Raw genomic sequence first — 12,696 nt, 5'->3', positions numbered from 1 at the left:
GGTCTCTCTCCGACTTTAAAACAAAAAAGGTTAAATAGTTAAAAGCGGAATCTGTAACATTTAATAGGCTACAGACTTCTTATGTGCCCTCATCCACTTTTGCACTCATGTCCCTGACTCAAGGAAATACAATCTGGAATTTCCTTCTAGAATTCTGGAATTTCCTTCCAAACCACCAGCAAAGACAGTGAGTCAAGCATCTACGAATTGGTTATAGGTTACCAATTCTAGTTTTAAAGGGCCATTCAGAATGCCTCTCTGAGTTACCTCTTCATACAAAACACGTCTTCTTTAGGATTGTTTTTTCCCCTTTAAAAGAAAAGGACTTCAGCTACATTTCGAATGGATGTATAAGTAAGGTAGAATGGTTGATTTTAGAATCATAGAATCTGTAAGATCTCTTGGAGATCATCTAATCTGACCCCTGTTCTGGATAGGAATCCCCTAGCCACCCCACTCAAATGGCTACCCAAATTTTCCTTGAAAACCTGCACTGATGGAGCCTCCATCAGGTTATGGCAAATATCCCATCGTATAATCTCACCGTGTTTCTTAAGATGTGTGGATTGCCAGAATTCCCTAACCAGCAAGGAACCAAATTCCTTCTTATTGTAAGTTTGATCTCTTCTTTGGTCTCAAATAATTTATTGAGTTTCAAACACACACACACACACACACACACACACCGATAAAATATAAAATAACATAAATGGGGGGAGTGAAAAAAAGGGGAAAGTTTAAAAGGTAACAAAAATGCATAAAACAAATATATAACAAGAGAGACTTGATTTTTCTTCAGTACAGTTACAGATATCAAAAATAACCTTTTATTCTAGATTGAAGTCAATACTTAATAACCCATATAAAAATAATAGTAGAAAAGTATCCTCTTATTTTAAATTTGACCAGTAGGTAAAAAATAAATAAAATACAGATCTTTTGCTTCTGTTTCTTTCTTCTACCTATTGGTGCTGGTCCTATTTTCAAACACCATTGGGGAATAAATCCATTTTTATGTCCACTCCTATTTTTTAAAAAAATGTGTTTATTTTCTGGGATTAGATGTAATTGAACTTTTTTAAATGACAGGCCCTGCCCATGTGTATTGAAGATAGGCATATCTCCCTCTGCTTATCTGTAAGGAGCCACCCTCTTCCCTGGGTCAGCCAAGTGGCACCCAAATTGCAATGAGATAACGAGCCATATCTCCGTCCTGGGAAATCCGGTATATAAAGTGGAAAGGTTCAGCTTTGCTAGTCTTGTATTTCTTCTAGTTCCAAAATGAAGTTGGTTGTAAGTATAGACATTTTTCATTTTCTGCTGCCTTACTGTTTGCTGGGGTAATGGGAGTCTTCCAATGGTTGAGGGGCTGTCACAGAGAGGAAGGGGTCAACTTATTAGCTCCTGAGGATAGGATAAGAGGGACCAGGTGGAAGCTTATCAAAGAGAGATCCAAGGTAGAAGGAAGGAGAAATCTCCTACAAGAACAATTAGTCAAGGGAAGAGCTTGCCGTCAGAAGTTGTGGATGCTCGATCAGTGGAGATTTTCAAGAAGAGACTGGACAAGCAGTGGGTTGGTCTAGAAGACCTCCAATAACCTGTTATTCTGTATGATGTTGCTTGATCTTGAATTCTTCTAGGGGAATAGCAAAGTCCATCTCACATCATCTGTAGTCAAAACTGCATCCAGCTTGCAGATAGAAGAACAAGGGGAGAAACCTGATTTTTCCAGAGGACTCTTAATTCATGAAGAGAGACGGTTAACCTTTTTTACAGAAGGAGGGATGGTTCCAAGTGGGAATCAAGACGAGTTGAAAATCATGGATTCAAGGCCATAATCAGCTCACAGAGCTTGTCTCATTATTGTCCCTTGCCCACCTTTGCGCATGATGTTCTTAGGCTAAAACTCAGGTGGCCCAGAATGCTTCTCCTGAAAATGACACACGAGTTTTCTTGGAAGAGCCAAGAAGGGACCCCTAAGATTGTGAGCTGCTGAATTTGATTGCAGGGAAAACATTAGCCATTGCTCTTTGGGTGTTTGAAAATGCTATCAGAATCACCAAGGTTGCTTAGATAATAAAGCAGGCAGATCTATGCATGTTCCTGAACTCCAAACTTTGTATTTGTAGAGGGATTTTGCACAGCAAGCTTATGTGACCGTTAAATCAGGGTGCAAGTTAAACTAGGCAACATGATTTTTTTTTTAATTTGAACTTTGCTGCTTCCATTTTTAAATAATATATATCTATCTATTTATCTATCTATCTATCTATCATCTATCTATCTCTATTCTCTATCAGCTAATTATCATTTTCTCTCCCTCTCTAATTGCCAATCTGTTTTTGAACTCGATTCCAGATTCTGAGTGTGGTGTTTCTAGGAGTTTTCCTAGCCCCAGTTTTGACCAATGTAAGTACCATTGTATAGCATTATTGCCAACAAATGTGTTTTCTTTCAAATGAAAGACATTCGATTTTTTAAATGAAGTTAAATGATAAAATGATCTGGCGTGTCCAGATAGATAGATACCCTGTTTCTCCAACAATACGGCCTCCCCCAATTGGAAGTCCCAGCATGTTTTATAGGCATGAAATGAAATTAAGCCCCTCCCCCCAAATTAAGGCCTATATTAAAACATGCGAAATGGGGGGGGGATGGTGGTGGGGCTTGCCGTTAGGAAGTACTTTTGTTGCACACCCGGATATGGTGCTGCCTGCGTTGACCCCGATATGAAGTGCCCCACCAACGCCGAGGTCAACATCCAAGCCGTCGTCGCCCGCCCAAAGATGCAAGGGAGGGGGAATTAAGTCACCCCCGAAAAGACGGCCTAGCCATTTTTTAGGGGCTCAAAAAAAAAATAAGACCCAGCCTTATTATATGAGAAACACGGTAGATAGATAGATAGATAGATAGATAGATAGATAGATAGATAGATAGATAGAAAGAAAGAAAGAAAGAAAGAAAGAAAGAAAGAAAGAAAGAAAGAAAGAAAGAAAGAAAGAAAGAAAGAATAGAATTCTTTATTGGCCAAGGGTGATTGGACACACAAGGAATTTGTCTTGGTGCAAATGCTCTCAGTGTACATAAAAGAAAAGAGACATTCATCAAGAGTCAAGAATCATCAGGTACAACACTTAATAATAGTCATAGGATACCAATAATTTAATTGTTGCAATTAGACTTTCAAAGCTCTGGTTGAAGTGGGTGGGGTTTGTGTTTTTCCCACTGTTGCCACACTTGGCAAAACCCCTTTGAATGTTTCTAAACTGAAAAGCGGGATTAAAAGAAGTAAAAATAATGCTTTCCAAGATGTGCTTTTCCACAAATCTGTGAATTAAGTCACCCAGTTGGGAACAAGAGAAAGGATAAACCAGAGTTTTGAGGAACTAAGCAATATTCTTCCAAAGTCTGATTTTTTTTTAAGCAGACTTGTAGCCATATCTCTGGTATCAATTGCAGCAGCTGCCCTCTGATATTGTATTTTTCATGAATCTAAGAATAGATTTTTCAACTCTTGTCCTTTATCTTTCCCCCCAAAAGAACATCATTGAAAACAACCAGGGAAATGTTGGACGGACTTCACATCAAACTGTGAACATTGATCACAAAAGGAAAGTGGTGAACATAAACCACAACAATGGCAGGAATTCTTGGAGCTTCGTCATGGATTACGGCACTGTAAGAAACACTATTATCTTTTGACCTCAAGTAGCATCAAAAGAGAATTTGTTCTGGAGGGTGTGAAGTTCTTACGTGTTGTGAAGTCACAATGTTGTTGAGAGCTTTTCCCCACTGCACAATCTCCTCCAGCATCTGCAACACTGGACGTTTTTAAAGAGATGTTGGATAACCACTTGTCTGAAGTAGTGTAGGGTTTCCTGCTTGGGCAGGGGGTTGGACTAGATGACCTCCAAGGTCCCTTCTAACTCTGTTATTCTATTCTATTCTATTCTATTCTATTCTATTCTATTCTAATTCTATTCTATTCTAATTCTATTCTATTCTAATTCTATTCTATTCATTTCCTAACCAAAGGACGTTCAAAAGAACAGTCTGTGGCATCACTAGGATGTTATGTGACTCACTTCCTTCATAAAGCCTGTAAAAGAAAAATTCATTTCTGGATTTTAACTTGTTAAACTTAAGCATGCTGCATATTTTCCGTCAAAACCTGCAGAGGTTAACAGTATAACAAAGAATCTATAGATTGTGTGATAAACAATGAAGTGATGTTTTAGGAAGCTTGCTCTCTTGTCATTTAGAGGCAGCTTCTTGAAGAACAGAATATTTTAACCCATCTGTTATTTCAAACGAAGGACTATAATGGCTGAAGTTCAATAGCACAACCACAGCATACAATAAATATGAGCATTTGAAAGTCCTGTAGCTTAACTGTTTTCCTCATGTCCTCTTAGAAACAATACAAGGTGAACCTAACTGAGATCTTATAATCTAATGGGAAGGCTCGGGAAACGTCTCCATCTTCCCTTGGCGTAGTTGTCATTTTTTTTGCCTTCTGTTTTGTTTTGATAGGGTTTCATGGCAACCCGGATATTGTCCAAGAAAGTCTGCTTCATCAGCAGTATGAATAAACAGATCGTGCCCGAGATAACTACTCTTCCCAAAACCATCCGGCAAAAACAGGTAAAGAGAGGGAGATCTGGGAGGGAGGTGGAGATCTGGGCCCAGCAGAAGGGTACCACGAAGCACCGAGGACACCATACACAGGGCCCTCTCTGGATGCCTGCCAGCAACACCCCATCCATCCCAATGCCTTCAGTCTTAATAGCAGGAACTGGGAGAGGGATCTTGGAGGCTTAGTGGACAAGCAGCTAAATAGGAGCCAGCCGTGTGCAGCAGCAACAGCCAAAAAAGCCAATACAATCCTAAGTTGCATCAACAGAGGGATACAATTGAGATCGAGGGAGGTACTAATACAACTCTGTAAAACCTTAGTAAGGCCACACCTAGAGTACTGCATCCAGTTTTGATCACCACACTATAAAAAAAAGAGAGGTTGAGACTCTAGGAAAAAGTGCAGAGAAGAGCAACCAGGATGATGAGGGGACTGGAGGCTAAAACATACAATGAACGGATGCAGGAACTGGGCCTGGCTAGTCTAGGGAAGAGAAGGACCAGGGGAGACAGGAGAGCAGCCTTCCAATATTTGAGGGGCTGCCCCAGAGAGGAGGAAGGGGGTCAATCTATTTTCCAAAGCACCTGAAGGCCAGACAAGGAACAATGGATGGAAACTGAACAAGGAGAGATTCAACCTGGAAATAAGGAGACATTTTCTGACAGTGCGAGCAATCAACCCATGGAACAGAAGTTGCCTTCGGAAGTTGTGGTAGTTTCGGAAGTTTCATCACTTGAAACTTTCAAGTAGAGATTGGACTGCCATTTGTCAGAAATGGTGTAGGGTCTCCTGCTTGGGCATGGGGCTGGACTAGATGACCCCCAAGGTCCCTTCCAACTCTGTTATTCAGTATATTGATAAGAGAGACTTCCCCGCCCACCCTTTGGCCCAGATGGCCAATGAGCCGAAGTCTAAAGAGTGATGTGAAATCCCACCGTATTGCATGCCGTTCACTGCATCCGTCTTGAAACCCAGCCCTCTGGTTCTCCCCTCTTTTAGAAGGACCCTAGAAGCGGGCCTGCCCCCAAGGAAGTCTCCTTCACCGTTTCCCGTAAGAGAATCCCAGACCTGTCTGTCTACGGGAAGCAGGTGCAAGCATTCTGCCGAGGGATCCCCAGCTATCTTGCTTCCGAAGTTAAAAGTAAGTATTGGCTTTGGGCTTCTTTGAATAAACCAAGGAGTGCTTGCAGAATTTTATACACCCAAGAATAACGGGGGGGAGAGAGAGAGAAAGGGAAGGAGAAAGGGAAGAGGAGGAAGGGAAGGAAAAGAAAGGAAAGGAAAGGAAAGGAAAGGAAAGGGAAGGAAAGGAAAGGAAAGGAAAGGAAAGGAAAGGAAAGAGACTCTAGAAAGAATCCAGAGAACAGCAACCAGGATGATGAGGGGACTGGAGACTAAAACATATGAACAACGGTTGCAGGAACTGGGCCTGGCTAGTCTAGGGAAGAGAAGGACCAGGGGAGACAGGAGAGCATCTTCCAATATTGGAGGGTCTGCCCCAGAGAGGAGGAAGGGGGTCAAGCTATTCTCCAAAGCACCTGAAGGCCAGACAAGGAATAACAGATGGAAACTGAACAAGGAGAGAGATTCAACCTGGAAATAAGGGGGAATTTTCTGACTGTGAGAACAATCAACCCAATGGAACAGAAGTTGCCGTCGGAAGTTGTGGGAGCTTCATCCCTGGAAGCTTTCAAGAAGAGACTGGACAGCCATCTGTCAGAAATGGTGTAGGGTCTCCTGCTTGGGTGGGGGGTTGGACTAGATGACCTACAAGGTCCCTTCCAACTCTGTTATTCTATTCTATTCTTATTTATTTATTTATTTATTTTATTTAATTTATTTATTTGATTTGCCAATTGTTTACAAGATAATAAGTATAAGTGTATACATAGTTGTGAATACATGAAATGGGTACATATAAGAAAAATAAAAGAAGAATAAGAGAAACAATAGGACAGGGACGGTAGGCACGTTGGTGCGCTTATGCACGCCCCCTACAGACCTCTTAGGAAAGGGGTGAGGTCAATAGTAGACAGTCTAAGGTTAAAGTTTTTGGGGTTTGGGGAAGAAACCACAGAGTTGGGTAGAGTATTCCAGACATTGACCACTCTATTGCTGAAGTCGTATTTCCTGCAATCAAGTTTGGTGCGGTTAACTTTGAGTTTGTATCTATTGTGTGCTCTTGTGTTGTTATGGTTGAAGCTGAAGTATTCACTGACAGGTAGGACATTGCAATGTATGATTTTATATACCATGCTTAAATCAGACCGAAGACGGCGTAATTCAAGGTTTTCTAGTTCTAGAATTTCGAGTCTGGTGGCATAAGGTATTCTATTCTATTCTTCCCAGACCCAAGCTTTTTCTTCGAGGAAGATGAATCCTGTACCCGACTGTGGATCCTTTTCATTTTCAAATTCTCTTACTGCCACCGCTCCATGTATGAGTAACTCTCGACTCGGCAAAACGCAGAGGCCTGGGATACGTTGCCTGGGTTTTAGCTGCATCGTTTCCTTCTCCACTCGGAGGGCAGAAAAGTGAGAATGTGGCCAATTAAATACATGCTTTGAACTCACAAGCCTGTGTCCAGTCTTTGTTTGTCACACCCATTTGTTACGCTCCTTTGATGCTCTGAGATAGACTGGGATGCAGCTTGGCGGAGAGGCTGCAGGGAGAGGCATGGCAAGGGCAGGGTATGTGCCCTTCTTCTTCGGCTGTGCCACCCTGCTGTTCTGCTGCTCGGGGCTGTCTCCTGGCAGATGTTGGGGTAATTAAAGTCTTCCATCCCGATGACTTCATTCCTCTTTGGAAGATCTGCAATTTGCCCCTGGAAGCATCATCCATATCTTCTCCTTGGTTGGGTGGGCAACCATTGCTTCCCCCCCGCCCACAACTTAATTTAACCCAGATGCTTCCTCAATCATTGACCATTTCATTAGTTTGGATTTCCAAGAAGGAATGGCTACATCTTCCCTATGGAGTGACTTTTCTGTTGCTTGCCTTTCTTTCGAACCAGGAACGTCCTTGTAGCGCTATTTTCCAATCGTGGGAAACCAGATACACTGTGTTCTACCCAGGGGTGGGATTCTTACTGGTTCGGACCGGTTCTATAGAACCGGTTGTTATGATTCTGTGCAGTTCGGAGAACTGGCAAATGGTGCCCCTGGCTGGACCTGCCCCTCCCTGCCCAGTCAGTCCTTATCATGCATGTGCAACATTGCTTCCATGCCCAACATCGCTGACTGCGTTCTTCCCCGCCCAGTCACTCCTCAAGGTATTTCTTTTCTCCCCCCCCCCCCGACGATCAGCTGTTCCTACGATCAGCTGTGCCGGGATTCCCCTCACTTTACTTACTGCTTTACCCAGGGGGCTTCCCTGAGGCCCAGGAAGGCAAAACTGGAGTGGGGGGGGCTCCTTTTTTCCCCTTCCTGGGCCCCAAGGAAGCTTCCTGGGAGCAGAAATGCCCCCCCTGAAGGCTTCCGAGGCCCAGAAGGCCCCAAAATGGAGCATGGGGTGCTACACACCCCCTATGCTCAGCTTTTTTCCTTCCTGGACCCCCCAGGAGGCTTCCCTGAGGCCCAGGAGGCCCAAAAACCGGGTGGGGGGGGTTGCTGCAAAAAAAGCCATTCCCACCCAGTTACATGGCCATGCCCACCTAGCCAGGCCCACAGGACCGGTTGTTACAAATTTTGAATCCCACCCCTGGTTCTACCTATTAAATTCTCTTTGCATTTCTGAATTAAGAGCTCAGTCTCGTCGTATGGAGTATTTCTCCTGCTCTGCGTGTCGACTGAAGGCAATGAATGCCACCGACTTTGTTCCAACTGTTCTTTTTATTTTTTATTTTTTTAGGGGTCCCATTGCAGTAACCTTCCATGAGTACTGATTTTAATTTGATTTTTGTGGGGGTCTGTTCTAAACCACTCAGGGTCTAACACAAAAAAAGACGTTAAGACTTGGGAAAAAGTTCAGGGAAGAGCAACGAAGATGATCAAAGACCTGGAGAGACAACCGTATGAAGAACAGCTGCAGGATTTGGGTTTGGCTAGTCTAAGGAAAAGAAGAATTAGGGGTGACTTGATAGCAATATTCCAGTATTTGAGGGGCTGAAAGAAGAGGGGGGTCAGCTTATTCTCCAAAGCCCCTGAAGGCAGGACAAGAAACAATGGACAGAAACTAATCCAGGAGAGAAGCAACCTGGAATTAAGGAGAAACTTCCAAACAGTGAGGACAATTAACCAGTGGAACAGCTGGCCACCAGAAGTTGTGGGTGCTCCAATACTGGAATTTTTAATGAAGAGGTTGGACAGTCATTTGTCTGAAATGGTATAAGTTCTCCTGCCTAAGCAGGGGGTTGGACTAGAAGACCTTCAAGGTCCCTTCCTTCTATTCTATTCTATTCTATTCTATTCTACTCTACTCTACTCTACTCTACTCTACTCTACTCTACTCTACTCTACTCTACTCTACCCTACCCTACCCTATCCTATCCTTTCCTACCCTACCCTATTCTTTGGGAAGAGGGTAGCCTCACCCATATAAGGAGCAGATATGACCTCCTTGGGCTCAAACAACATGCTAAGCCAAAACATGGTTTGTTTAATAAATGAGTCCGCTGTGTGTAGAGAGGGCACCAGAGACCATTGCTGTCCTGTTTGAGCAAGGCCCGTTCTGAGGCTCTCAAAATCCTATTTATTGGACAATTGTTTACAAGTGCTTGGAACTGCTTGAAGCGTTATCCTGAACATTGGGACCTATTGTAATAAGCAGCAGCTGGCCACTGCAGTTAATAAACCACAATCTTAAACTTAGGGTGCGCCACACCAACCCAACCCATTGCGGTTTATTCCGTAAGTCAGAATGAAGCAAATCATGGTTTAGGATGAAAAGCAAGCTCGGATTTTGAAGGGCTCGCCCCTTTTCCCAAAAGAGGCCACCGAGAATCCCACTCTCAGCCAAATAACTCTTGGCCCTGTTTTGTTGACATTTTGCAGGATAAGATATCCTTTGAGGCTCTGTTTCCTCCCTGGAGTTTTAATAATAGGAACTGGGAGCTTTTCACATTTTGGATCAGCACGAGAACATCGGAATGAACTGAACAAATATCAGATATATATATATATTTAAAAAAACAACAACCAACCAGTTCATATCAAACATACCATAAACATCGTCTAGAATTGCTTGCAAATTCAGGGGTTTCCTGGTGTAGAAATAGTCCGTTTATTTGAAACAGAAACAGGATAACAGTTGAAAGGGACCTTAGAGGTCTTCTAGTCCAACCCACTGCTCAAGCAGGAAATTCTATCTCCTTCTGGACAAATGGGCTGTCCAATCTCTTCTTGAAATCCTCCACCATTTCTCAAGGCAACCCATTCCACTGGTTAATTGTTCTAAGGAAAGTTCTCCTTAGTTCTAGGTGCAGGACCTGTTGGAAGAAATATCCTTCCGGGTTGAGTTCCAAGTGGGGGGAAAGACACTGAAAAAAAATGGAGGCGGTTTGGAAAGATGGTTTAATGGTGGACAGGATCACATGCAGGGCTGGGATTCTATCGGTTCGGACCGGTTTGGGCGAACCGGCTATTAAAGTTACAGCTGGTTCGCCAAACTGGTAGTTGAACCAACCGGCTGGCCCCGCCCTTCCTTCCCCTCCCAGGAGTCTCCGCACGTGGCCCGTTTTCGATGGAGATAAGTGCGGAGGCTCTGGGAGGGGGAAAAACGGGCCTTCCGGAAGTCCGGAAATGGGCCTGTTTCCGGCTTCGTGGACCTCCAGAGCCCGGGGAGGTTGTTTTTGCCCTTCCAGAGGCCCTGGGGAAGCCTGTGGACCTTTGGGAGGGTGAAAATGGCCTCCCCGGGCTCTGAAGGCCCACCGGAAGCCGGAAACAGGAAGTTCCGGTAGGCCCCCCACCATGGCCTCGCCCCCAGCAACCGGGCAGCGAACCGGTCGGTGGGGATTTTTTAATCAAAACCATCATCAACCATCACATGAACCTTGGCCAAGAAAAAGGAAAGATGCTGAAGGTGCGGGTTGTATTTATTTATTCATTTATTTTATTTACAGTCTTATTCAATTCCCAGAAGTGAGTGTACCCCTCACATTTTGTAAATATTTAAGTAATACTCTCTTCATGTGACAACACTTAAGAACAATGTAGTCTTGGCTACAATGTGGAAGAGGTCTGTAAAGGGCGTGCATAAGTGCACAATCGTGCCTACCGTCCTCGTCCTATTCTCCCCAATTATTAGTTCCTATTTCTTATATTTAAATTTATGTTTATCCTTATTTCTATTATATTATAAGCATTTGACAAAATAAATAAAATAAAATAAATAAAATAAAATAAAATAATAAAATAAAATAAAATAAAATAAAATAAAATAAAATAAAATAAAAGTAAGAGGTCTGTAAAATAATGCAAAATTCCTATTCTCCCCAATTATTAGTTCCTATTTCTTATATTTAAATTTATGTTTATCCTTATTTCTATTATATTATAAATTTAAAATAAAATAAAATAAAATAAAATAAAATAAATAAAATAAAATAAAATAAATAAAATAATAAAATAAAATAAAATAAAATAAAATAAAAAATAAAATAAATAAAATAAAATAAAATAAAATAAAATAAAATAAAATAAAATAAAATAAAATAAAATAAAATAAAATAAAATAAAATAAAATAAAATAAAAATATAAAGTAGTGAGGATACAGCTTGTATAACAGTGCTCCAGAGAGTTATAAACACAGCACAAAAAATCATCGGTTGCTCTCTTTCTTCTTTGGAAGAGATTGCGAAGACCAGACTCCTCTCTAGAGCACTAAAAATCTCCACAGACCGTTCTCATCTGGGACATTCATATTTCGAACTGTCATTATCAGGGAGACGTTATAGGTGTCTTAAAATGAGGACTAATAGACTGAGAGACAGTTTCTTTTCCAAGGCAGTAATTGTCTTGAATCAAACAATGCATATGTGATGTAGCCCTATGTATATCGTGGCATTTTTAAACTATCTAACTTGCTATATGTTTTAAATAGGTTTTAGACTAGGTTTTTAATTATTATTTTAATTATTTTAATTTTTAAATACTCTGTAGTGTGATTGTGATGTGGTGTTTGGGATACTGTGCTGGAGTAGCTTTCAAATTTCATTGTATTTGTAGAATACAGTGACAATAAAGCTATTCTATTCTATTCTATTCTATTCTATTCTATTCTATTCTATTCTATTCTATTCTATTCTATTCTATTCTATTCTATTCTATTCTATATTCCATTCCATTCTATTCTATTCCATTCCATTCCATTCTATTCTATTCTATTCTATTATATTCAAAAGTGAATACGCTCCCTCAAAGTGATAATGTTCAAATGGGGCCCAGGTAGCCATTTTCCCTCCCTGGTGGGGCATGTGACTCATTAGTGTGACAAGGTCTCAGGTGTGAAGGGGGAGCAGGTGAGCAGCAGTACTTACTTTTGTGGCCAGCAGTTTGGGCATGAATGGCTGCGTGTTGCATTATGGTTTTTGTTTTTTCCTAGGAGGGGGGAGAGGTTTTCACTTATTTTTTTCCCCCTCACTCCTAATGAGCCCCCCCTTGTTGGATACCTTCCTCGAGCCCATCGAGGTCCTTCTGGACCCGGAGTCCCGCTGGCTTTTTCGGCTCAGCCTGGGGCGAAGGAGACTCCGCGCATCCTCGGAGTAGCAACCTGCGCTCGGCCACAAGGAGGCATCCCGGCCTCTCCGCTTGCTTGCGCGGCCACAGCCTTGGCGGGGAAAAAGGAGCGGGCGGGGAGGCTCCCACGTTCCTCCACATCTGGGCCGAAGCAAAAGCCAAGGGGGAAAGAAAGAAGGGAAGAAAGAGAGAGAGAGCGAGAGAGAAGAGAGCGCGCGTGCGGCGGCGGCGCTTTGGAAGCGCGCGGAGCGGCGGGCTTGGCCGAGCTGCGCTTTGGAGCGCAAGGGAGCGCAGGGAAAGAAGAGCAGGAGGGGGGTCTGAAACACCCCCCAAAAAAACCCAACCAAACCCAACACACTCCTTTCCCGGGACTTTTCCCCTCCCTC

At 42.6% G+C, this 12,696-nt stretch overlaps 1 protein-coding gene across 1 annotated transcript; it reads left to right on the top strand.

Annotated features, from left to right (window-relative positions):
* Positions 1-3,567: 3,567 nt before the first annotated feature.
* On the top strand, positions 3,568-7,186 carry GKN1 (gastrokine 1). Its single transcript, XM_026689395.2, has 4 exons — positions 3,568-3,678; positions 4,534-4,644; positions 5,636-5,777; positions 6,986-7,186. The coding sequence occupies exons 1-4, from the start codon at positions 3,664-3,666 to the stop codon at positions 7,081-7,083; spliced, it is 366 nt and encodes a 121-aa protein (XP_026545180.2). The 5' UTR covers positions 3,568-3,663; the 3' UTR covers positions 7,084-7,186.
* The last annotated feature ends 5,510 nt before the right edge of the window (positions 7,187-12,696 follow it).

Source organism: Notechis scutatus, chromosome 7, assembly GCF_049901735.1.
Source record: "Notechis scutatus isolate UNSWTSFEM ecotype Mainland chromosome 7, rNotScu1.2, whole genome shotgun sequence".
NCBI classification, from domain to species: domain Eukaryota; kingdom Metazoa; phylum Chordata; class Lepidosauria; order Squamata; family Elapidae; genus Notechis; species Notechis scutatus.
This window is presented reverse-complemented; position numbering and strand designations above follow the sequence as displayed.

Excerpts from the sequence above, each read along its gene's own strand:
- GKN1 (XM_026689395.2), top strand. Across the intron at positions 4,645-5,635 it reads AAACCATCCGGCAAAAACAG|AAGGACCCTAGAAGCGGGCC; the intron begins GTAAAGAGAGGG and ends CCCCTCTTTTAG. Across the intron at positions 5,778-6,985 it reads TCTTGCTTCCGAAGTTAAAA|ACCCAAGCTTTTTCTTCGAG; the intron begins GTAAGTATTGGC and ends TATTCTTCCCAG.